Source organism: Bufo gargarizans, chromosome 2 (genome assembly GCF_014858855.1).
Source record: "Bufo gargarizans isolate SCDJY-AF-19 chromosome 2, ASM1485885v1, whole genome shotgun sequence".
Classification (NCBI taxonomy): domain Eukaryota; kingdom Metazoa; phylum Chordata; class Amphibia; order Anura; family Bufonidae; genus Bufo; species Bufo gargarizans.
In genome coordinates, this window is record NC_058081.1 from 114,413,735 (window position 1) to 114,440,178 (window position 26,444).

Genomic DNA, 26,444 nt, shown 5'->3' on the forward strand with positions numbered 1-26,444 from the left:
ACAAAAAGGCACGTTGTGAGTTTGCGAAAAGGCATGTGGGAGACTCCCAAAATGTATGGAGGAAGTTGCTCTGGTCTGACAAGTCTAAAATTTAACTTTTCGGCCATCAAAGAAAACGCTATGTCTGTCGCAAACCCAACACATCACGTCACCCAAAGAACGCCATTCCCACAGTGAAACATGGTGATGGCAGCATCATGCTGTGGGGATGTTTTTCAGCAGCCGGGACTGGGAAACTGGTCAGAGTTGAAGGAAAGATGGATGGTGCTAAATACAGGGATATTCTTAAGCAAAACCTGTACAACTCTGTGTCTGATTTGAGGCTAGGACGGAGGTTCACCTTCCAGTAGGACAATGACCCCAAACACACTGCTACAGCAACACTTGAGTGGTTTAAGGGGAAACATGTAAATGTGTTGGAATGGCCTAGTCAAAGCCCAGATCTCAATCCAATAGAAAATGTGTGGTCAGACTTAAAGATTGCTGTTCACAGATGCAAACCATCCAAGGAGCTGCAGCAGTTTTGCAAGGAGGAACGGGCAAAAATCCCAGTGGTAAGATGTGGCAAGCTCATAGAGACTTATCCAAAGTGACTTGAAGCTGTGATTGCCGCAAAAGGTGGCTCTACAAAGTATTGACTTTAGGGGGGTGAATAGTTATGCACATTGACTTTTCCTGTTATTTTGTCCTTTTTGTTTTTTGCTTCACAATAAAAAAAACTTAAATCTTCTAAGTTGTGGGCATGTTCTGTAAATTAAATGATGCAAATCCTCAAACAATGCATGTTAATTCCAGGTTGTGAGGCACCAAAACACAAAAAAAGTCAAGGGGGTGAATACTTTTGCAAGGCACCGTATATCTGGCAGAGACATTACAGTGGATTTCAAGTATGCAATATATCTGAAATTACAACCTGCCCCTAGATTAGCCAGACTTGGGCATGGACTCCTCTGTCCTCCAAAGCAGCAAAAAGTAGTATACAAGTACACATCCAAATCAACATCAATACAGCTATTCAAAGCACTCTCTGAAGGAAGAACTGTGACACTAGGCGATTAGCCAAAGCAGTAGCATAAAAGAAAATGAAGGCTCTGATCCGTTTTATACACGGAAAAAAAAATATCACAGATGATGTCCTAGATCAATATTAGAAGATCCTGTGGGTGAAGTCTAAGGTTTCGTTCACATCTCCATTAGGAAATCCAGCAGGTTGTTCTAGCACAGAACAGCCTGCCGGACCCTCTACTTCACCACCTGATCCCCATTGAGTTCAGTGAGGTCAGGTGGTGATACAGCCGCTTTCCAGCATAAATGCAGAGTTTTTGTATGTAATTTTTTTTGTCCGGCTGACAGCCGGCATTTGCGCCGGATCAGGCAGCTGGATCTCACTAATGGAGAACAAGGCCTAAGGGTACTTTCACACTTGCAGCAGAGTATTCCGGCAGGCAGTTCTGTCGCAATCGCAATCCGGACGCAAACTGATGCATTTGTCAGACCGATCCGGATCAGTCTCACAAATGCATTGCAATACCGGATCCGTCTTTTCGGTTGTCACCCGGAAAAAACGGATCCGGTATTTATTTTTTTCTCATTTTTAAAAGGTCTGCACATGCGCAGACTGCAAAACCGGATCCATTTTGCTGGAACACTTGGGGCCGTATCAGGCATTAATGCATTTCAACGGAAGTGTTCAGGCTTTTTGGCCGGAGAGAAAACTGCAGCATACTGCGGTATTTTCTCCGGCCAAAAAACGTAAGAGGGACTGAACTGATGCCTCCTGATGCATACAGAATGGAATGTTCTCCATTCAGAATGCATTAGGATAAAACTAATCAGTTTTTTTCCGGTATTGAGCTCCTGTGACGGAACTTAATACCGGAAAACGAAAACGCTAGTGTGAAAGTACCCTAAGATTGGAGATGGATTTCCAGAATTAGGAGTCTATATTAAACCCCTTTGGCACTGTTCAGAGACTTCCATTACTGGAAGCAGAGAGCAGTAGCAATACCAAAGAGCTTACAAAGTTTTCCAAGAATGCCAAAAAATTGGCTAACAGTAGCAATTATGATAATATTTAAAAAACAGCAGTACTCACATGTTAAACCCTCCAGCGCCGCTGCCAATCTTGGTATACTTTACTGCAGTGATGACGTGCCTGTCTACTTCAATCAGTGGCCTCAACAGTGTAGGGAAAATAAGTCACGTGGGTTTATGGACATATCATCCCAAAGTAAACAAAGACCGTTGAGGACCACCAGAGCTGCGGTGCAGGAGTGGCAGGGGATTTAACAGGCGAATATCACTTATTTTGTATTTTAGCATTGTTTCTGCCTTTAGTTTAATTTTTTGCATTCTCAGAAAACTCCTCGTGGGTATGTCTAGATGGAATGTGCGTTTGCTGCCAAGGGTTTGTGCGCTGCAAATATGCAGCATTTTACTGTACCAACCAAGAGGATGGTCGTTCTCATTATGGAACTCCTTGACAAACTCCAATGTGATCTTTTCATATTAATCTATGACATATTAACATCATTTCTAAAGGTGTACACATACAGTACATACACAGTATGATACAAAAAAAATAAAAGGAATATTTTTGGTTACACGACAATTTGCAAAGGTTCACTAAAGTGAAATGTCGCAATGGCTCTTCAGTCCATACATGTAGAGCCCATTATCTTTGGACATTAATTTCACTTCCCTTTTTAATGTTTTTCACATCCTGTTTTTAGGCTACTTGTTACTGGCAGGTTAGATCACGGCTTGTTTGAACAACCAGGATGGGTTAGTATACAGGGTATTAACACATGAATGTCTGATGCTTAATAACATTTACACATTCATTATTATTATTATCTAAATCATGGGTTAATCAAACGGAGGGTAATACGGTGCTTATAAGTCACTCCGTCCAACAGCCCATTCATAACAGGATATCAATACATACAAGAAATACTAAATAGAGATGCATATACATAAGAGAGCCATCAACAGCAATTTGTTGATGGTCTCCAGGTAAGAGCAAGAGATTTGTTTTCTGTACTGCATAGGGTTAAAATGACCATGATTTAAAATGGCCGCCAGCAACCTGTCCTAGTATGTGAGCAGGACTGGTTGCCTCCACTTGCAGAGCTGTCTATGGGGGTGAGGCCTCACGACACACTACACTCTGGCACTTGCATATAGTACACATTGGTGAGTGTTCCTGTCAGGCTGCTCAGGCATAATGGCATATTATAGGCAGGATCACATCGTTACCATGTACTGTAGAGCAGTGCCGTGAGGCCCCCTATCCTCACTTTCCTAGGCAGCTGTGTAAATGGGGGCAAGCTGTCCTGCTCACATTCTGGAGAAGCTTTAAAAAAATGAAAACAAAAAGGAGGATGAACACAGCTGAATATTCCTTTAGACCAGGCATGCTCAACCTGCAGCCCTCCAGCTGTTGCAAAGCTACAACTCCCAGCATGCCCGAACAGCCTACAGCAGGGCATTGTGGGAGTTGTAGTTTTACAACAGCTGGAGGGCCGCAGGTTGAGCATGCCTGCTTTAGACACATGAGGCCTATGACTATAGGCAGCTTACAGTAAAGGAGCTGGATTATAGAATAGTTTCTTCATACTCCATTAGATGGCGATGTATCTGTTATATGCTCAGCCAGCTCTAGTGCAAGGACAGTAATGGCCTCATCCATGTTACATGTATACTGGCAGATTAGAGATAATATTTTGTCGTTTCCAGTCCCCAGAGAAAGCAGAATACCACTCAGTCTATGTCTGTGCCTTACAATACATACTGTGACCATAGGCTTAACAGTATGTACTGTGCATGTGTTGTAGGGCCCCACTACTGCTCTATCTGAAGGCCATCCGCCTCTTCCAGTATTTCTGCACTGTGCAGGTCAGCAGCGCATGCGCAGTACATACTGTGAAGTCCGTGCCCACAATATGTTGTAATACGTAGGTTCTGAGGGGTAGTCTGCACCTGTGCGAGATTTGGCTGCAGGATATAAGTGACGTCGCCTGGAGCGGGAAAGGACATAAGAGCACAGGCGGTACGAGCTAGGAGAGATTAAAGAGACGGCCTTGGGCTCTATGGAAGAAAGAAGATGCTAACAGGCGCTAAGTGCTTTTTCTAGGGATAGGAAATTGTGATAAGGTAATAAAGAGTATGCTTTTAGCAAAGTCCACTACAGTACACTGGTGTTGGTTGCAGATGTACAATGTAGGCCACAGACTACCATTAAATGTTGATAAAGGTGGCATAAAACATGTAGCAAAATATATATATATATATATATATATATATCTATATACCAAAACGGTATTGTACAATTTCCCTTTACAGTACAGCAGGTCAGAGTATGCTGTATATTCCCTGAGCTTCTGCTTCTATATAATACACTGTTACTTATATTACAACCTTAAAATAATAAAACGGTCACGAGGAGGACTTCAGAAGCGGCTCTCCATTCTGCTGCACTTTTGTAGCCAACTTTCACAGATTTTTTACTTTTTCAAAGCGATCTCGTTCTCAAAAGAACAAGGAACTTCTTAGGAAACATCTACGACATATGCCAGACTACAGTATGTAAAAAGTATTCGCCCCGTCCTCGAGATCATATTAAACGTAAAGTGGCCGTCATTATTACAGGATAAATGAGGCCGTCCTCTGTTCTGGGGTGCGGTTGTCAGGATGGGGATCTACCTGTGTAGACAAGATACAAAACAGGGAGAATTATTGACAGCAGGGGTTTCCTAAGTGCTATACAAAACTGTTCACAATTATAAGGGCATCTTGGCTAATGAAATGTTATACAATATTCCAATATATTTTCTGTATTCAATCTTCAAGCTCACCCAATAGGAATCTTCACCGTGTACTTTTTAATAAATACCTTCTGACGTATTCGAGTAACTACTTTCATTCCTCATATCATAATAATTCTAGAGCATCTATTCTCATGGCTCTATGTTGTGCCATTCCTTTATTATTCCTACTAGAAGTTATGAATGAATTGTTAGCAGTTTCCAATAAAAGGTCCAGATGGGTGTTACCAGTTTGAGTTGTGTCCCTGCACAGTGTGACACTGGCAACACTGATTGGATAATACCAGACTGTGCAGGGGCACGACCTCAACTAGTAACACCCAACTAGACCTTTACTGCAGACTACTAGCAATTCATTCAAAACTTCTAGCAGGAATAGAATGAATGCTGCAGAATTATTAAATGATTAGTGACTAAAACAGACACGTCAGAAGAGGTGACAGGTCCCCTTTAATATGCAGCAAAGCTCATGCTAATAAACCATACCCTGTGACGTGTCCCGTTTGAAAGAAAAAAAAGTAAAAAATATCTTGGATGTCATATGCAACCTAAAAAGGCAACTCTTCCGTGTACCTTTCATGCTAGATTTTAGTTTGTGATTCGCTATAATAGAATAATGATTTTTTTTCTATGTCATATTTTATGATGAATCGTCTGAAACTAAAGAGTGATTTCCATATTTTCAAATAAAATGAATAACATGTTCTTCGTTCATAGTTTGTTTTACCTCTGAATACAGTGGCGGTGGTTGGAACCTGAACTCCTGGATCATGGTAAATGGTGGAACGTGAGATCCTTCAATTAAATCGCTTTGGTTGATGCCTATAGGGGATCTCCAAGAAAGTTCTTCTTCTGACACGATATCAGCATAATTTGGTGGTGCTGTTGAAAACATAACCATACTAAAATGTATGTTGACTTGATATAGTTATATGATCTTGTTTTAGCATGAAGGAACACGTGTATCAAAAGAAGAAAACCGCAGCGCTCCGTGTCCGCTTCTAGTATTCCAGGTTTCATTCACCAAAAAGATGCATCATTTTGATGAATAAAAGTTAGAATACTAGAAGGTTTTCTTCCTTTGATATTGCCGACCATGTGTCAGTGCGAGGTCCCGTTCTGACCTCTGCTCCCCTGACAGGATCTCACAGCATTATTGTATTACACTGACAGCATTATGTCAGTGTAATTCAATAGATTCCAAGACTCTCAGTGTCACACAGCCGAATAAATCAATATAAGGCCTCTTGCATATACTTTTGCGGTCCGCAAAAAACGGATCCGCAAAAAATACGGATGACGTCCGTGTGCATTTTGTTTATTGCGAAACGGAACAGCTGGCCCCTGATAGAACAGTACTATCCTTGTCCGTTATGCGAACAATAATAGGACATGTTCTATCTTTGAACGGAAAAATGAAAATATGGAAACGGAAGGCATACGGAGTACCTTCCCTTCTTTTTGCGGATCCATTGAAATGAATGGTTCCGTATACGGTACGCAAACAAACAGAACGGAAATGGAAAAAAATAGGTTTGTGTGCAAGAGGCCTTAAAATACTGCGATCCTGTCAGAAGAGCGGAGGTTAGAACGGGAGCTCGCACTGACACACATTGTGACTTTATCACATTGAACTCGCTCGTGTGTGTCTGACCTAAAGCTGGCAATGATGGGCAGCAGACAACTACTCAATCTGTGCACTTCCAGTTGTTGAGGAAAAACACTCATTGCTCAAATGCTTTTTAAGATGAGCAAAAATTTGGCACAAGGGGTGCCAAATGTCATAACATAATAAAAGACTAAATCCCTTGCCATTTAAGTGTCAATGGTTCCCGCCAATCTTTCTTTACTATGCCGCATCAATTACAGTACATGCTTGTCTACCCATGTTACTGCTGCAGCTAATCACCAGCCTCAGCAGTGTATAATATGAGACCACTGGCCAAAGGTTTGCAGATCTCAGAACCCCCTTTAGCTACAGGCCTGTGAGTTATGGTTAGGTCTTCTGTAAGGAGATCAGCAGGATACACTCTTCAACATTGAAATTGCAACACTAAGAAGGATAAGCCATAAGGTTATGCAAATTGAGGAAGTGGCAGGTGTTCCTAAAATCTGCAGATGATCAGATTTTCAAGCCCCTCACTCTAATCTGTGGCATGTGGGAGGGGCATAAAGGCAAATTGAAAGCAAAGTTTTTTAGCCACATGAAACCTCAAAAGTTGTGTGGGATGATTGTGAGATGTCTCCTGTTTAGCCAATGTGTCAGTTACCACTACTGGTCGTAATCTGAGAGGGACAGAATCCATGAACTGAGAAACCTTGGTTTATCACTCCGGCATATTGTTACACGTCTAGGTCAAGATGTCAGCACTGTTCAATGTTGCGTGTCTCGATAGTTGGGAGAACAAAAACAACATGGAATGACAGCAAGAGGTGCCCAGAGGAGAACCTTTGGAGAAAAATGGCACATAGTGATCCATTTTGTACTGCAAGTCAAACAATGTCTACACAAACCATGAGAAGGCATTTGCACGACACTGGGCTACGAGCCAGATGTCCAGCTATAGGTGATCCATTGACCTCATGCCACTGCTCTCCAAGGCTATCATAGTGCGCAGTAAAATTGCAATGGAGGTTTGAATGGAGGTCTATTCTCTTCAGCAAAGAGTTCTACTTTTGTCTCAGACATAATGATAGCTGCAGATTGGTCTGGAGATCATGTGGACAATTCCATGAAGTGGCCTTTACAATGGAATGTCACACCGGTGCTACTCCAGGGATCATTGTGTGAAGTGGCATTATGTACGGTAGCTGGACTTCATTTCAGGTGCGCTAACAGTGTAGCATTACATTGATTTGGTTGTGGAACCATTGGTACAGCCATTTCTCCAAAGGGTTCCAGGAACTGTTTTTCAACAGGACAATGCCAAGCCACATATTGGTCTTGCTACTGTGAGCATCCTGCATGTCTTAAATGTGCTAGCATGGTTGCAGAGTTTCTGGACTTGTTTCTCATAGAGCACATCTGGGACATCATTGGTTGACAATTGCAAAGAGAGCTGCAAGCAGTGGATCTTGATGATTTGATGCCCAAATGCATTCAGTGTGGCAGAACATTCCTTAGACAACATTAATAACCTCAATGATAGCAAGGGTGCTCAGACTCCATACTGGAAATGGAGATGTTTTCAATATTTTATTTCCACTTTTTTTTTATCATTTGCATATCATTAACAACATGTCTATCAATTCTGTGATTTCCATAATTCCACAACTTTTCCTTCTTGGTGTTGCAATGTCAGTGTTGAGGAGTGAGGTTATTAGTGAGGGTCCTAGTTACAAGTTCAGCCACCATATAATTCTCATGTTATACAGAACAATTCTTACAACACATATAATATAATGCTGTTCTGTAATACTTCTAACCTTCTGGCTGCTCTGGCAGTGTTAAGGCGAGCCAGCTCATGTCTACAGTAAACTGGCTGGCACTGCTTAAATTCCTGTACAAGAATCCATTAAATGGGACTGTGCCAATAACTAGAGGTAGTTCCACCATCAGCTTTTTTGCACCAGGAATGTGTATGTAGACCTGCAAGAAAGAATCTGTCATCTGATTATGGCAAATAAAAAACAGCACTAAATAGAAATATACAGTAAGAATCAAGAGCACTCCCGCGCTCCCATACAAAAAATCCACCAACCTCCAGTTAGAGGTCCGCTGCACAGTGTATATAACGGGCTTTGCTTCTGCCGCCCAGGATACAAAATTGATAGAATGTAGTTACCTTACAGTATAATCTTACACTGGCGCTGGTAGGTAGAAATATAACAGATTGAGTACAGTGGCTAGATGAATGTTCCGCTATAATAGAGAACAAGTATCAATTGACGATGCGGTTAAATAATTACCTTTTCTTTAGATGTGAGCTGGAAAAACGATCTAGGTCCTTTGGATGCTTACACAGTTCCCGTTCCTGTGTGCAGGGAAGTGTGGAGAAAACAAATCATTACTGCTCACCTACCGGCATTCACACTGCTCCGGCCGGTAGTTGTGTGGTGCGAGGGAGCAGACTGCAGATTCGGCGTCCAGGATCTTCTGTGCGTGTGACGTCACCGCAAAGTACTACTGGTGCTCCCAGAGATCAAAGTTCATCCGACGCGTTTCTGAGCCGTCGGGCTCCTTCATCGGGGATGGTCTAACCCTTCAAGTCTATAATATTCTCTATTATAGCGGAACATTTATCTAGCCACTGTACTCAATCTGTTATATTTCTACCTACCAGCGCCAGTGTAAGTTTATACCGTAAGGTAACTACATTCTATCAGAAATATACAGTATACTGTCTGGAATTATTTTTGTTATTGAAGGTCTTATATAGTTTTGTGATATCTGCAAAAAATTGATGCATTGTAACTGATGGTAGAAACATTGCTAGAAGATAGAAAGGGTGTAAGATGAGGCTGAACAGAAGCATATGGTTTTCTGTTTCCTCTTCCTGGCGTAAGCAATTTATGTTTTTTTGCTTTTTTTCCTCCTTGTGATTAAAAAAGCCATAACAGTTTTTATTTAAATTTTACTATTTACATAGCTGTATGAGGAAAATTATAGCGTCTAATGGTCTATTTAACATTCCATACAATGTATTGATAAGCAAAAACAAATTATTAAAGGGGTGGTATTGGAACAAAAATGCAATTGTGCCACAGATTTCCAAGTTTAGCTGTTACAGCATTCACTGTATGGTAAAAATGACACACTATCTTTATTCTGTGGGTCAGTATGATTACAACAATACCAAAATGATATACTGTTTAGACTGAGTTCACATCACCGTTTAGCTTTCAGTTCTTCTGATCCCTCAGAAGAAGAGAAAGAGAAAAAAAACAGGATCCTATAAAAAAAAAACAGATCCTGTTGCATCAGTTGTCATCCGTTTGAGCCATTTCTGTCTGAGATCCATTTTTGCAGTACTTTCGTTTCCGTTTAAAAAAAAAAACGGATCTCAGGCGGAAATGGCTCAAATGGATGCAACAGGATCCGTTTTTTACTCTACCCTGTAAAAAAACGGATCCTATGCAATCCTATGCATAAAGGCTCGTTCACACGACCGTATGTATTTTGCGGTCTGCCCAAAAAAATGGATGACATCCGTGTGCATTCCGTTTTTTGTGGAACAGAACAGCTGGCCCTTCATAGAACAGTACTATCCTTGTTCATACAGCGGACAATAATAGAACAAGTTCTATCTTTTAGCGGAACAGAAATACGGAAATGGAATGCACACGGAGTACCTTCTGGTTTTTTTGAGGATCCATTGAAATGAATGGTTCCATATACGGAACGATAAAACTGCCCATATGCAGAACGCAAAAAAACATTCGTGTGAACAAGCTCTAACTGATGCAACAAGATCTTTTTTTTTTTTTTTTTTACAGGATCCTGTTTTTTTTTTCTTTCTCTCTTCTTCTGATGGATCAGAAGAATGGTAAGCTAAACGGTGATGTAAACTCAGCCTTATTATGTTTTATTAATAAAAAATTAAAAAACTGACACTCATAACATTTTTAGATTTCTGTCTATGGAGTTGGTAAGGGACATATATGATTTTTTGATCACTTTTTATTCATCCTTTTTGGGGAGGTAAAATGACCATAACACAGCAATTCTCAAATTAGTTTCTTTTTTCGTTACTGCATTCACGGTTTAGGATAAATACTTTTATATTTTAATAGTTCAGGCATTTTTGTTAATACAACAATACAATATTTTCTGATGTTTATTCATTTCAATTTGTATTTTTTATATTTTTAGAAACTTTTATTAACCCTATGTTTACCATACACTGCAATGGTATTTCAAAGCAGTCTATGGGAAAATTGGTGTATTTCAGGCTGGGCTCAATAGGACCTTAAAGACTATGTACACCTTTGGAGGCAATTTTTGTTTTTGATCACCTTTACACATTTTCTTGGCTAAAAATAATATTTTCAATTGGCCTTTATTAATAAATATTGAGCTGTTCTGCCACAGAGGGTTAACTGTTTTTCTAGCTGTGTGACTGGTACTTTTACTTTAATTGTGCAGGTCACAATTGACCACAGCATCTGAGGGGTTAAATGCACGTGATTGGCATTGTCTCTGATCACGGACACTGGTGGTAGGAGTCTGCTGACCGAGCACCATCTTTAAAGCCCCAACTTCCACTGTACATGTATGGCAGATTTTGGGAAGGGGTTAAAACAAGAGTACACAAACTTTTTGCCATACATCTCATAAGTGGGATTCTATAAATAAAACTAGCATTTACCCCGGAAAATAGGGGTTCCCTGCTCTCCCATTTGGAACTTCAGGAGAAAAAAAATAGTCAAAGTGGCCAAGTATAAGTGATGTTATCTCCCCTGGTATTTATGAGAGTTTCAGAAACACCCAAGCATTTCACATCCATAATGGGGGTCAGCAACCTCCAGCACTACAGTCGCTGTGAGACTGTAACTCCCAGCAATTACACTTGTTCAGCTGTTCCTGGAGCTACGACCATAGACATGAATGAAGCATGCTGAGAGTTGTAGTTTCACAACAATTGGAGTGCTGAAGGTTGCTGACTACTTGTCCAATAAAATACAATGGACAGAGCCACCTGCACAACCATTTGTACTCAATAGTCCAGAGAGAAGTCCCAAATATGCTAGAGGTGGTTGGGGCTACATCAGAATGGCATTGTGGACCACATTTGGTCCTCAGGCTGCAAGTTTGCAATCGAGTTTAAAGAATCAATCCAGGAGAAACTGATACACAGGAGCAGATTTACTAATTGTGTCTAAGTGCAGACTAAACCTTCTAGAAATGTGCAAGATTGGCTGATGCTGGATGATAAATCTGGCCCATCTTTAGACTGTCTATGAAGAAGAAAGAGAAAAGAGGCACATGAAAAGCATTCTACAGGCTCAAAATAATAAAAAAGGACAGCATGAAATATATTTATTTTTGGATGTGCCCAGTTCTTTTCATGTGCCCATTCTCCTTCTTTATTGCTGTTTATGACACATGCGCAAGCACCCCGTATTTATACAGTATTTGGTTTATTTTGTATGGTTCCTGCAATCCGGTTTAGTTTACTATGACTTTAGACTGCCTAGTTTTTACCACCTATCAGACTACTTACTTGTGCCCTCAATTGTGCTCCTCAAATTTGGCAAATATACAGCCATGTCCCCTTTCCCTCCCAGTGTTGACTGAGGCAAAGAAGGTGTCTGTGACACTTCATAAATGCGGTGCACAGCCTTTTGTTGAGTATCACAATAATGAGCTGATCACAGTGTGTGCCACTGCTTAGACCTCATCGATTAGCTCTAATCTGTGGGGAAGTTTTTTGAAGCACAACTAGAGGGATAGTAATGCAATATACACAATATTCGTTGAAATTAGAGAGTTGTCCCTAAAAAACACAGTTGTGCTGGGTCTTCCAGGAGGAGAGATGCTCTTTAGACCTGCTTTTCCCATTAGCTGATAGTTGATGTCCTGAAAAATCATCTTAAATAGACTATTTGAAAATGAGGTTTATCCCCTTAAACTCCTTCAAAGGCACATTCTGATTAAACAAATTATCCCCTATCCACTGGTGACCAACTGATAGGGTTGGCACCGATCACAAGAATGAGGGTCCTCTGTTCCTATTTTGATTGGAAGGATATTCAAGCATGTCCACCACTTCTCTATTTACAACCTATGGGACTGCCAGAGACAGCAAAGCACTGTACTTGGCCATCGTCTGCAGTCCCATAGAGATGAATAGAGTGGCAGTGCACATAATCAATCTAAAAGTGCGTATACCCGATACAGTAGTTTGAAATCTGCTGGCTCATTCAGTACACACATAAAAAACTAAAAGGTGAGATAAGGGATTACAGTCAGTGCAACCTCTCCACGTCACCATCTTTTAGCAGTTTATGAAAAGAAGGCTGGTGCAGATGGCACTAAAGGTTTACTTTTTGGTAGAAGGGCGAATATCTGGAACGTTCCACACATATACTTACCGCTAGTACATACTCTACACGGATGATGGGACAGTCTGTAATTGTTGGTGTTATTGGGGGTATTTTCAGCATCTTTCCATTCCAGATCTCAGTGCTTCCAGATGCTATATGATTCCCGCGCACTCTGGCCAACATTTGTCTATAGGTTTTCATCTTCCCGTGGACAAAGAACCTTTGAACTTGGAATATAGCAGCTTTGGGAACCACTAATCGTGATGATCCATTTTCAATTTCTGCATAGATGGGTATGGCTTCTCCTAAAAAGAAAAAAACATGGTACTAATAATCAGTATTAATAGTCAGTACTAATAGTTAAATACACATAATACAGTACATTTGATGTTCGACATGCACTCCATTATTTTGGCACATGTTATTTCAGACTTCTGGTGCAGTGGTTAAGTAAATCTCCCCTAATATCTGTCATCACCGGCAGATATTTTTGGATGACTCACAATGTAAGAAAGTTATTGTGTGAGCATTGATGAAAGAGAGAATGTAGGCATGTTTGCATTGTGCTAGAGGTTTTGTAATTAAAATGGTTAAAATTCCACTGAAGGCATAGTTTAGCTCAGGCATCCTCAAACTGCGGCCCTCCAGCTGTTGTAAAACTACAACTCCCACAATGCCCTGCTGTAGGCTGATACCTGTAGGCTGTTCGGGCATGCTGGGAGTTGTAGTTTCACAACAGCTGGAGGGCCGCAGTTTGAGGATGCCTAGTTTAGCTAATGGGATTGCGACTAATTATTTAGCAATTAATATCTAACACATGTTTTCCATGAAAAGTATTACTATATAATGAATAGAGCATTTCATGTGAAGTATTAACCCAATATACTGTACATGCAATAAAAATATTTCTATTTTTTGGGGGGGTTTTTAATTCTTTATTAACTTTCCTCTCTGGCAGCACCTCCTTTGGCAGAAATTCTGGTCCATCTTCTCCTGCATTCAGTGGCGAACTAACATGCTCAGTAGCTTCTCGACTCACTTTTCCCTCTTAGTGCAGACATAGTAATCTCATAGAGAAGTGGCCAAAACACCTTTCATTCATTAATCATTCATCAATTTATTAATTCGTATTTCTAAATTCATAAAAATATATAGCTAGATCACTCTCTAGACAGTAAAGAAGGAAATTTGGAGTGATGGGGTGGCTAGCATTGCCTGAGAGGGCAATGGTGCAATTTTATGTAAGTAAGAAAAACAAAACTTTGCAATCGTTACTCATGAGCGCTTCCACAATGGAATTTGTACACAGGAGCTGCGAACCAGGGAACCGTGACTATTGCTCTTATCACTCTCCAATCTCTAGGCTTCTTCCAGCAACCCAACTGTGTCCTGACTTAGTACAGCCAGGTAATAGTGCACGTAGACATATCCTTTGACCTGTCACAGTGCAGAGCAGCAAGAAGAGTGACAAAGCTGTCCGGGGCTGGAGAGGAGTTTATATTTATTGTTGTCTGATCTGAGGTTTGCAGGGATCTGGGGTGGGGTTCCGATCTGAGATCTGCAGGTATCTGGGTGGTCTGATCTGAGGTCTTCAGGGATCTGGGCGTGTGTGTGAGGGCGTCTGATCTGAGGTCTGCAGGGATCTAAAGGAGTGGAATCTGATCTGAGGTCTTCAGAAATCTTTAGGAGGGGTGGCACATGAATTTTGGGATCTGATCTGAGTGGGGAAGCATACTGTATGAATAATGGAGTCTGATCTAAGTAGGGGGGGCACATGAATTCTGGGGTATGATCTGCAGTCTGCAGGGATAGGAGTGATGAGGGGCACATGAATATTGGGGGTCTGCAGGGCTTTGATGGAAAGGGTATAGAGAGGCATTTGAATTTTGAGGTCTGATCTGAGATCTGAAAAGATCTTCATGATTTAGGGGGCCACATGAATTTGAGGTCTGATCCTGGAGTCTGTATGAATTTGTGGTCTGTATACATTTGAGGTCTTATCGGTGGTTTGTATGAATGTGGGGCTAATCTGGGGTCTGTATTCATTTTAGGGTCTATCAGGAGGTCTGTATTCATTTTGGTGACTGGTCTAGGGTGTGATACCTAAAGTTTTGTTTGGGTCCCATCATTTTCTACTTCTATGTCTTTGGCTCTTTTATTTTGGCAGTACATTAATTGGAGGCATTAGGCAGCAATGTCAGTACAGTAATGTGGGTACATAGGGCAGCAGCAGGCACAATATTGGTGGATGTTGGAGGATGACCGTGTTAAAGGGGAAGCTGGATAGGGGGGTTCTTTGCTATAGGGGTGGGGATGAACTGCAGCAGCAATGAGTCAAGGCAGAGGTTTGAAACAGCCCCCATATATCATGTGCCATTTATTAATACTGGTACCTTCTTATATAGCAGATGGGTTAGTACACCCTGGCCAAAGATATCTACATATGATGGTCTGGACCAAATGGAGAAGAAAAAGGAAGTGAACAAATGAAATCAGTGGAGACGTCACCTGTGAGTCACTGGATTTATATTATGTATACACATGACCACAGCCTATAAAATATGTTTAAATCTCTTTATTAGAAAATAGGGCAGTGTGAAATTATTCAAAGAGAGTGGGAGGGCGGGGGCGCAACCTGTTCTTCCTAGGGCACCAAAATATCTTGTCCCGGCCCTGACTGGGGCGGTGTGTAAGGGACTATTTTCTATGCAGGGAGGAATGGACGGTAGGGACTGACTGCAGTGCAATCCTAGGCGATGCAGGTACTTGGCTGCCCCATGGGATGAGCTACTGTCCATACACAAAAAAGTGTGTAAGAATGCAAATTACACTGGAGAGCAGCATTTCTTGCATTGATACATTTACTTATCAATGTAATTTTTTTAATTTGTGGAGTAACCCCTTAAGTGGTATAAAAAATTGAAGCTTACCATTACAATATCCTTTTCTCCCAATTTTGGCATTTAAAGAAATTGGTCCCGAGGTGCACAGCCAGCAGCCAACCATTTTCTCTTTAGATAGTTGTACAGGTGTCTAAGAAAGGAAGAAAATAGTCTCATATTGCATTGAAAAAAATAAATACACATACAACACAAGTAATGGGGATGTTGAAAACAGACATGCATTAAGGGAAATCTGCTGTGATTAAAAGGTGCAATTACTAGATAGCAAATAGGTTATAGAGATAGGAACATAGCAGGCATATCATATAAAGGCAAACAGAAGAATATGTCTATCACATGGGCACAATTTACAAGGTTTTACAGTGTTTATACAGCATTGATTGCCTGCAGTGCTAATGGCTTACCCTTTCCCTTTCCACAGGATAACATTCTGCTTAAAAACACACTTAGGTGAAAACACAATCCAGTATAGGAAAAACATTATATAAATGTGGTTCTAAAACTAAATAAAGCTAAAGCTAAAACTCCAATAGACTGTATGTTATGCAATTATATATATATATATACACACACACATACATATGATAAGTATGATACAAGTATGATTCCACTGGCCCAGAAAGTCTGAGAAAAATATATTTTAATATAAAAAGTCAAAAAATTCTGAATTTGCATGACAAAGATGGAGAAAGCCACAGAACAAATTTGGAATGGGGCCCCATTGCACCCTGACCACATGAAAATCTGATGATTGCTTTGCTATATACTCTGTCCTACTGTATGTATGTTTTCCCTCTTTTCTTGGTCTCTCATTCCTGTAAAACCTGCTAGGTCTGTTAATCTGGAAGTGACACCCACGTAAGCATCTTTAATTTGCAAAGTCATTACATTTATATTTTAGATACATTTTAGAAAAATTTTTGCAAAAGTGAGGATATTCTTTGAAAAACAAAAGGTCCTGCAATCAAAGGCAGTGCCTTGAAAAAGTATTTATATCCTTGAACTTCTCCCCATTTTTCATGTTACACCTACAAACGTAAATGTATTTTATTGGGATTTTATGTGATAGACCAACACAAAGTAGCAAGTATTGGTGAGATGAAAAGAAAATGATACAATTTCAAAAGAATTTATTAAAAAAATTCAGGAAATTGTGGCGTGCACTTGTAGGACCATCTTTCACTGTAATTACAGCTGCAAGTCTTTTGAGATATGTCTCTACTAGCTTTGCACATCTGCAGGTTGACATTTCTGCCCAATCTGCTTTGCAAAATAGCTCAAGCTCAGCCAAATTGCATGGAGAGCGTCCGTGAACAGCTATCTTCAAGTCTTGCCACAGATTCTCAAAATGGATTTAGGTCTGGACTTTGACTGGGCCATTGTAACACATGAATATGCTTTGGTCTAAAGACCATTCCATTGTAGTGCTGGCTGTACGCTTAGGGTCGTTGTACTGCTGGAAGGTGAACCTCCTCCCCAGTCTCAAGTCTTTTGCAGCCTCTACCAGGTTTTACTCCAGCATTGCCTTGTATTTAGCTTCATCCATTTTCCCATCAACTCTGACCAGCTTCCCTGTCCCTGCTGAAGAAAAGCATCCCCACAGCATGATGCTTCCATCACCATTAGCACAGTGGGGATGCTGAGTTTAGGGTGATGGGCAGTGTTAGTTTTCCTCCATATATAGCATTTTGCATTTAGGATAAAAAGAGTTTAACTTTGGTCTCATCCGATCAAAGCATCTTCTGCTGTGTCCCCTGCATTGCTTGGGGCAAACTGCAAATGGGACTTCTTATGGCTTTCTTTCAAACTGGCTTTATTCTTGCCACTCTTCCATATACACCAGATTTGTAGAGTACACAAATAATAGTTGTCCTGTGGACAGATTCTGTCACCTGAGCTGTGGATCTCTGCAGCTCCTCCAGAGTGACCATGGGGCTTTTGGCTGCTTCTGTAATTAGTTCTCTCCTTGCCTGGGATGTCAGTTTAGGTGGACAAGCATGCCTTGGTAGGTTTGCAGTTGTGCCATACTCCTTCCATTTTGGACATTGGATTAAACAGTGCTCTGTGAGATATTCAGCGCTTGGGATACAATTTTTTTTTATAACCTATCCCTGCTTTACACTTCTCCACAACTTTATCCCTGACTTGTCTGGTGTGTTCCTTGGTTTTCATGATGTTCTTTGACCACTAATGTCTAACAAACCTCTGAGGCCTTCACAGAACAGCTGTAGTTATACTGAGAGTAAATTACACACAGGTGGACTATTTACTAATTAGGTGACTTTTGAAGGCAACTGCTCACACTGGATTTTATTTAGGGGTATCAGAGTACAAGGGGCTGCATACAAATACACAGCACACTTTTCAGATTTTTAGTTTGAAAAAAGATTTGAAAACCATGTATCACTTTCTTTTCACTAAACACATACCATACTTGCTACTTTGTGTTGGTATATCACATAAAATCCCAATAAAATATATTTAAGGGTCCATTCACACATCCTGTTTTTTTTCATCCTGAAAAACGGTCCGTTTTTTGCGGATCCGTTGTTCCTGAAAATGTTTCCGTATGTCATCCGTTTTTTGCGGATCCGCAAAAAACGGAAACATGTATACATTTCAATAATCAAATAAAGTTGTTTGGATTTCTTTGAAAAAAAATTGAAAAAAAATAAATAAATAAAAAAATTGTTATGTGTTTCCAGGAACGGAATCCGCAAAAAACGGATGACAAACGGAATGACATCCGAATGTCATCCGTTTTTTGCGGATCCATTGACTTTGTATTGTACCAGGATCCGATTTTTCAGGACAAGAATAGGACATGTTTTATATTTAAACGGACATGCGGAACGGAACAACGGAAACGGACAGCACACATTGTGCTGTCCGATTTTTTCCAGGACCCATTGAAAATGAATGGGTCCAGATCTGGTCCTGATCTGTTCCTGAAAAAACGGAACAGATCAGGAAAGAAAAAACGGACGTGTGAATGGACCCTAGTATGTGGATTTAATGTAGAAAAATGTGGAAAAGTTCAAGGGGTATGGTTTCATTCACATGACCATGTCAGTTTACTGGACTGCAAAACGCGGATCCGCAAAACATGGACACCGGCAGCGTACACTCTGCCTCACGTTGCGGACCCATTGACCTCAAGATGTGACCAAAGATAGTACACATGTCCTATATTTTGCGACATGGACGCACATACCCGTAGTGCATGGAGTCCATAAATTTAAAAAAAAGAATTGATTGGTTTTGTAACAATCTCAATGTCACTAGACAAAGCTTGAACGGTTTTTATAAAGGGTAATGGAGAAAGGTTGTAATATCCACAGCTGTGCTATAGTTTTCGGCACATGTTGTTATTAAGGTAGACCCTTTTGCAGATTTCTTTTATTTCACATGAAAAAAAAAAAAAAAAAAAAAAAAACCCTGCTAAAAGTAAACAAGAAATATAGCTGCCCTCATTGTGCCAGGATCAAATTCTTTAGAGACCAACAGGGTGAATCTCCTACTGATCTCTTCTATGTCAGCTGAGGGGGCAGGGCATAGCAAAGGGGGTGGGGCTTAACACACTTTATCCTCCTGCAAACAGGGCAGAGGAGGGAAGCCCCTGATCCAGCCAGTTGTCTTACAGACACAGGACAGTGAGGAGGAAGAGGGGGTCATGGTTGATCTCCTAGGACTGCTCATTTTTAGTTGTCACATGAGGCACCATAAAATCATGAGAAAGGAGGAGAAATATATTTTTGTATGTTTTGTAATTTTATTTTACCACATAGAGGCACCATAAACACGGTTTGCCCTGCTTGCAGTCGCCTACTATTAACAAGAACCAAGATCTTAATCTGATGGAACTTTCCTTTCATGTAGTATGTGGACAGCCATTTATGTGAGTGGCCAGCAAGTAGTACTACTGTACTGTTACATGTATAGCTGGCTAGCGTTTCCCCTGGGGATAATGAATGACCATTACGACTGGGGGTCTTAGAAGCTTAGCTTCTTTTTCTTTCAGAAGAGTAAAAAAAAAAATATATATATTATTCAATCCAATATTGCTACATAATACTAAATGAAAAATTCCAAGGGGGCGAGTACTTTGTATCGGCACTGTGGAATGGCTAAAAGTCCTGGAGTTTGTGAAGTTATATAAGTCTCTTTTATATTTTTTATTTCCCCCAAAAAAATTCCAGGATATTTTATGTCAAATTGGTGTTGCTTAAAATCAGCTTCAACTGCTAGAGTATTTTTCTGTGATGATATCATTCATATTTAAATACTGAACCATTAGGCTCCTGTATAGCTGTCATGAAAGTGCAAGGTATAATTGTATATTATTTTGATAAAATGGGCGCAGATAAAAGAATAAAGCTCATTAGCTCCACATCTCACCACTGTGTTGTTACTCATGCTCTGATCCTCCCTGCCATACTATGTATTTGCAGTCATTATGGAGTTCAATGCTTTAATGTGATCCAATTTGCCATTAGGGCATGATAGCTGAAAGGATTCCGCCAGCAGCTGCATACACTTACTTAGTGGTAGAAAATGGCATGAAAAATGGATGGATACGTGACATATAATGGTCTGCGTTAGATAGCAGACCTACAAGGATTAATAATAAGTCTCCCATAATTATGTCTTCTGCAGCTGTCATTATTCACGTTTAGGACTGCAAGCCTTACAAATGCAGGCTCTGCGGTAAATGGGGCTGCGTGATGTACAGCTAATAAAACAAATTGGCACACCTGCATACATTACCAGCGCAGACACCAACTGCAGACATATAAAAGTACTTGCCATTGGAAGGTAAACACAAATAACATGGAGTCATAATAGAGAAAAATAAGGATTTCAGGAAAATAAAGTTTCTTACAAGAAGTGGTGGAGAGTTGACATCAATGCGGCTGTTGACGCGCAGCTCACGGTGGACACTGTAAGCAGGCACTAGGGGTCTTTCCAAAACAGCAGTGAGCCGATACTGCACCCTGCCATATTTACCAGTAAAAGAGGTGACCAGTGGTCTAGAAGTGACAAAAAGAGAAACAGGGTAGAAAAGTGACAATAAATCTATAAGATCTACAGTCGCTATGCATTTGTGTCATTGAGTCATTTTGACATATTCTCTAGAAAAATGGCCAATCTACCCCCTGCCAGTGATCGCTACTTTTATTGCACACATTTTCAATTCATATCTCCAAAAACTTTACATATGTAAATAATATTAGCCACTCTTTCCATTCCCATTCACTTTAACCCCTTCAGGACACAGACATTTTTAACCTGACATTTGTCACTTCATGTGGAAAAAACTTTGGAACGCTTTTACTTTCTCATGACACATTGTGCTTCATGACAGTGGTAAATTTGAGTAGATATACTTTTATTTCTAAAAAAAAAAAAATCCAAAGTTTTCCCCCTTTTTTTTTTTTATTATCAATTTTTTGTTTCTCTGCTTTTATGACAGAATACGGTACCTCATAAAATTATTACTTTATATCTCCCATATGTCCACTTTATGTTGGCATAATTTTGTAAATGTTATTTATTCATTTGTTTTTGGATCTTAGATGCAGTACAATTTTAGATGCAAATTGTTACCATTTTTAAGAACATTTCCAAAACCTGCTTTTAAAAAAGGACCAATTCAGTTATAAATAGGGTTGTTACGATACCAAAATTTCGATACCATGAAAAAGTATTGCGATACTCAATACCCCAAAAATAAAACACCAAAAAAAGCTGCGTGCATTCTGCATTTTATGGAACGTCCAGCCCATAATAGCAAAGTCCTACCCTATTTTTTTGGGGGACAAGGTCACAAAAAAATGGTGAATCGCACGGTTTTTATTTTTTTTTCGGCGACAGCGTTCGCCCATAGGAGATATTTTTTTATATTTTAATAGTTTGGACTTTTTCGGACAAGGCAATATGTTTAATTTTTATTGTTCATATATTTTATATGTTAAATTGGGAAAGGGGGTGATTTAAACTTAATATTTATTTTTAACTTTTTATTTAATAACTATTTCCCCCCTTAGGGGCTAGAACCTGGGATCTATTAATAGTGTTGATCGAGCACCAAAGTGCAGGGGTGCTCGGACCGAACACATCGGGATGCTCGGGTGCTCTACCGAGCACCCAAGTATAATGGAAGTCAATGGGAGAACCCGAGAATTAAACCAGGCACCACCTGCGCTGAAGAGGGCAGGGTACATGGTTCATAGGAAAAAGTCAGAAATTGATGGAAACACCACCAAAATAGTTCGGGAACAGCATAGGGAGGATACCTCAATGCATCTTGGACTCCCAGGTCGCTGCTGGGAACCATGTTGTCCAAGTAGTACACCACTTTTACAGACTGAGAATAATACACACAAAACAAGAAAAAAAAAAAAATTTTAGAGGAAAAATTGTTAAGAAACAATCTTTTAGGTATTTTTACTTGTATATAAAGTGCAAGTGCTGTCAAAAATTACAAGGAAGCGGTACTCCGAGACATTCTGTATATAACATAATGGAGGGCCTCATTCACATTGTGGTACAATAATTCAGGTAGTGGGACTCCTACACTCATAAAGCCTATGCACTAAGTGAAAGGGCTGCCAAAAATTACAAGGAACCGGCACTCCAAAACACCCTTTGTTACACATAAAGGAGGGCATCATACACACACTTGAAAAATTATGATTGATGGCCTGCTGGTGACCCTCAAAAACATTTGGAGCAAGGGCCTGCTGATCTGTCCATCTAAAATATTAGGGGCAAGGGCCTGCTGCCGCATTGGCGACTCTAGATAACCTCTGGGCGATTGCACGTCCCTGTGACGGTAACGATCCATTCGGATGTCTGCCCTATCAACTTTCGATGTTCTTTTCTGCGCCTACCATGGTGATCACGGGTAACGGGGAATCAGGGTTTGATGCCAGAGAGGGAGCCTGAGAAAGGGCTACCACATCCAAGGGAGGTCAATGGCTGAAATCTAATTGGCTGTTGTTGCCTTGCCACTTTTATTTCCTAATTATGAACCACCCAGAGAGGGTGGGACAAGTTATTAAAGCACAAGCGTCCAAGGAAGGCAGCAGGCGCGTGGCAATAACCCACTCAAGACTTGGGGAGGTAGTGACGATAAAAAAACAATACAGCACTCTTAAGAGGCCCTGTAATTGGAATGAGTACACTTGCTCCCGGCCTCCACAACGTTCACCCAGTGTGCCATCATGGTGAGGATTGTGTTGACCAGACTCTTGGCTACTGAGACTGGACTTGTAAGTGAGGGCCGTGGGAAAGGCAGGCTAACATGAAGTCAGCCATGTGTGCCAGAGTACCAACAGGCTAGACTTCGCTGTCGTCATCAGAAGGTGAGCTGACCCTGTAAAAGATTGTAGGTGAGGGCCTGCAGGTGAGCTGACCCTGTAAAACATTATATGAGATGGCCTGCAGGTGAGCTGACCCTGTAAAACATTATATGCGAGGGCCTGAAGTTGAGCTGACCCCTGGAAGAAGCCATCAAGCAAAATGCGCGTCAGGGAGTCTTTGGAGGTGTCATGGAACCATGAACCAGACGTACAACAAGAGATAAGTGGGAATAAGAAGGCTTTATTGAAAATCAAGCTGTAAGCAAAAGTCCAAACGGATGGCTAAACCGAAGCAGGGTCTTGCGTAGCCAGAGGTCAGGAACCAGAAGGGTAGTCAGACGAAGCCAGGATCAGGAACCAGCGGGGTAGTCAGACGAGGCCAGGATAAGGAACCAGAAGCAGCAGCAGTCTTAGAAGCATGTGAACACAGGAGGACCAAGCAAGGAACTGAAGCCACAGACCTCCTATATATATGAGCTAGGCATCCAGCTCCTCCCAGTGGGAAGGAGAAGCCGCAGGGTGGGAGGCTACAAGAAACCCAGAAACCAAGATGGCCGCCAGCACATGTCAAACGAAGGAGAACAGCAAGAAGGTAAGACCATGACAGGAGGTCACATCAGCTTGCGATCGGTATTGTATATATTTATTTCATGTTTTACCCACCGTGCACTCTGCACTTTCTGCAGTGTTACTACTGCATGGGACATGTCTGAGGGGCCTTAGTCCTATCGATATACTTTTGCCTCTGCGTGGAATAAGATTGATAATATGCCTGCAGGTGGTTTTGTATATCTTTATTTAGTGTTTTATCCACTTGGCACTTTCTACAGTGTTAGTACTGCATGGGACAGGTTTGAGGGGCCTCAGTCATATTGATATACTGGGGCTTTTGTGTGGTATAACAGTGATAATATTCATATGAATGTACTGCTGTGTTGATGTTTGACCGACCATATGCTACTGCTTAGGATCTGTTTTTAACCGCATTGATATCATTATATTTTGTAATTTGTGTGTTAAATAAAGAGTGTATATTTTTCATTACTTATTTATGCGTGGCTACTTGTTTGGTGTAAGTTGAGCTTACCCTGTAAAACATTATATGCGAGGGCCTGCAGGTTAGCTGACCCGGTAAAACATTATATGCGAGGGCCTGCAGTTGAGCTGACCCTGTAAAACATTATATGATATGCGAGGGCCTGCAGGTGAGCTGAACCTTTAAAAAATTATATGCAAGGACATATATGCCAGGGGATTACATGCGACAAATAAACATGTTGATATGATGGAAGAGGAGGAGGAGGATGTGAAAATTAAGATTTAACCATATACCCTTTTTTGTAGTGGAAGGGGTGCATGGGAATACAGTGTATTGATTACATTAAATAACACATTTAAAGTGCCTTTGTTCATCCGCTTTCCTTTGGTGGAGTCGAAAAGTCTGGGGCAATCCAGGCCTTGATAATTTTTATAAGAGTCAACCTGTCAGCATTTTCAGTTGACAGGCAGATACGCTTATCGGTTATAATGCCACCAGCAGCACTAAATACTCGCTCAGACAAAACATTGGCGGCAGGGCAGGCCAGCACCTCCAAGGCGTAGAGCGCCAGTTCGTGCCACGTGTCCAGCTCGTCCACCCAGTAGTTGTAAGGCACTGAGGGATCACTGAGGATGCTGACACGGTCTGCTATGTACTCCTTCGCCATCTTCCAAAACTTTTCCCTTCTTGTGACACTAGGCCACGCATCAGGGTGAGGGTGCTGGCGGGGTGTCATGAAACTGTCCCAGGCATGGGAGAGTGTTGCCCTGCCTCTGTTGGAACTACTGTGGGTTCCCCCTGTCTCCCCCCCCTGTCTCCCCTCCTCGGTTGCCCAAGGAAGTACGGACTCTGCCGCCAGCGTTGTCAGATGGAGATGGTATTGCACCGTTTTTCTCGTACTCTCCACCTGAGGAATGAGAGATGAGAAGTTCTCTTTGTAGCGGGGGTCGAACACCCAGTAATCCGTGTTATCTAAAATGCGTATAACGCGCAGGTTGCGGGAAAGACAACCTAACATGAAGTCAGCCATGTGTGCCAGAGTACCAACAGGCAAGACTTTGCTGTCATCATCAGGAGGATCACTCTCAATCTCCTCATCCTCTTAATCCTCTTCTGCCCATCCACGCTGAACAGATGGAATTAAACTTTCATGGGTACTACCCTATGTAGTGGAGGCAACCGTCTCCTGCTCCTCCTCCTCTTTATCGTCCTATTCTGACAAGACAGACGGAGGGTGGTCTGGCTATCACCCTGTGTAATGTCTTCTTCCCACATTTCCACCTCTTCCACATGCAAAGCGTCGTCCTTAATTGTGAGCAGCGAGCATTTGAGTAGACACAGAAGTGGGATGGTTACGCTGAGAATAGCGTTATCGCCGCTCACCATCTGTGTTGATTTTTCAAAGTTTCTTAAAACGTACAGTGGTCAGGCATCCATGCCCACTCTTCGTTTCTGATTAGCAGAAGCTGACTGGAAAGGCGACAACCATGTTGCAGCTGGTATTCCACTACTGCCCTCTGCTGCTCACAAAGCCTAGCAAACATGTGGATCGTGGAGTTCCAGCGCGTGCTCACGTCACACAACAGCTGGCAAGTTAAAGCGCTGCTGCAGCGTTGACAGACCGGCTGAAGCTGTTGATGACTTGCGGAAATGTGCACACACGCAGTGCACCTTCACCAGTAGCTTAGGCAAATTGGGGTAGGTTTTGAGAAGTTTAAGACGTGGGCTAGGTAAGTTTAAGACGTGGGCTAGGCATGGTATGTGTGTAAGCTTGCCGAGCTCCAAAGCCGCCACCAAGTTACAACTATTATCACACACAACCATGCCTGGTTGTAGGTTGAGTGGTGAGAGCTACAGCTTAGTCTGGTCTCTTATCCCATGCAACAGCTGTCCCCTAAGCATATCAGCTTTAGCACGGCCTGTTGACGCTTGCCCACTGCAGCGCTACACTGCTTCCAGCTACCGGCTGATGGTCGATTGGTGCTGCACGTGGATAATTTGGAGGTGGAAGTGGAGGAGGAGAAGTGGGGGTTGGAGCCACTAATGTAGGTGCTGGTGGAAACCCTGATGGAATTAGTGCTTGCAATCCTTGGTGTTTGTAGCACCTGTGCCACCCATGGTACGACTCGCTCCCGGCCTCCACAATGTTCCCCCAGTGTGCTGTCAGGAATATGTAACATCCCTGGCCAAATGCACTTGTCCATGTGTCCGTGTTTAAGTGGACTTTTCCAGTAAGGCCCCATGCACACGGCCGTGTTTCACAGCCGTGTGCGGGCCGTGGAACCGCGGCCTGGATCCCTCCTGAGAGCAGGAGCGCACGGCGTCA

The 26,444-nt window shown here is 41.5% G+C and overlaps 1 protein-coding gene across 2 annotated transcripts in view; it reads right to left on the reverse strand.

Moving 5' to 3' along the window:
* Nucleotides 1–4,344: 4,344 nt before the first annotated feature.
* The window catches only part of ARRDC4 (arrestin domain containing 4), a 71,685-nt gene continuing 49,585 nt past the window's right edge, over nt 4,345–26,444 (reverse strand). The window contains exons 4-9 of one of the 2 annotated variants that reach the window (XM_044279435.1): nt 20,598–20,745; nt 15,743–15,845; nt 12,861–13,117; nt 8,253–8,415; nt 5,554–5,708; nt 4,345–4,704 (exon numbers count right to left, since the gene is read on the reverse strand). In XM_044279435.1, the coding sequence (XP_044135370.1) occupies nt 4,645–4,704; nt 5,554–5,708; nt 8,253–8,415; nt 12,861–13,117; nt 15,743–15,845; nt 20,598–20,745 (886 nt within the window). In that variant the 3' untranslated portion in view covers nt 4,345–4,644. The remainder of the gene's footprint in view (nt 4,705–5,553; nt 5,709–8,252; nt 8,416–12,860; nt 13,118–15,742; nt 15,846–20,597; nt 20,746–26,444) is intronic. The other variant, XM_044279436.1, reaches the window with a different exon arrangement.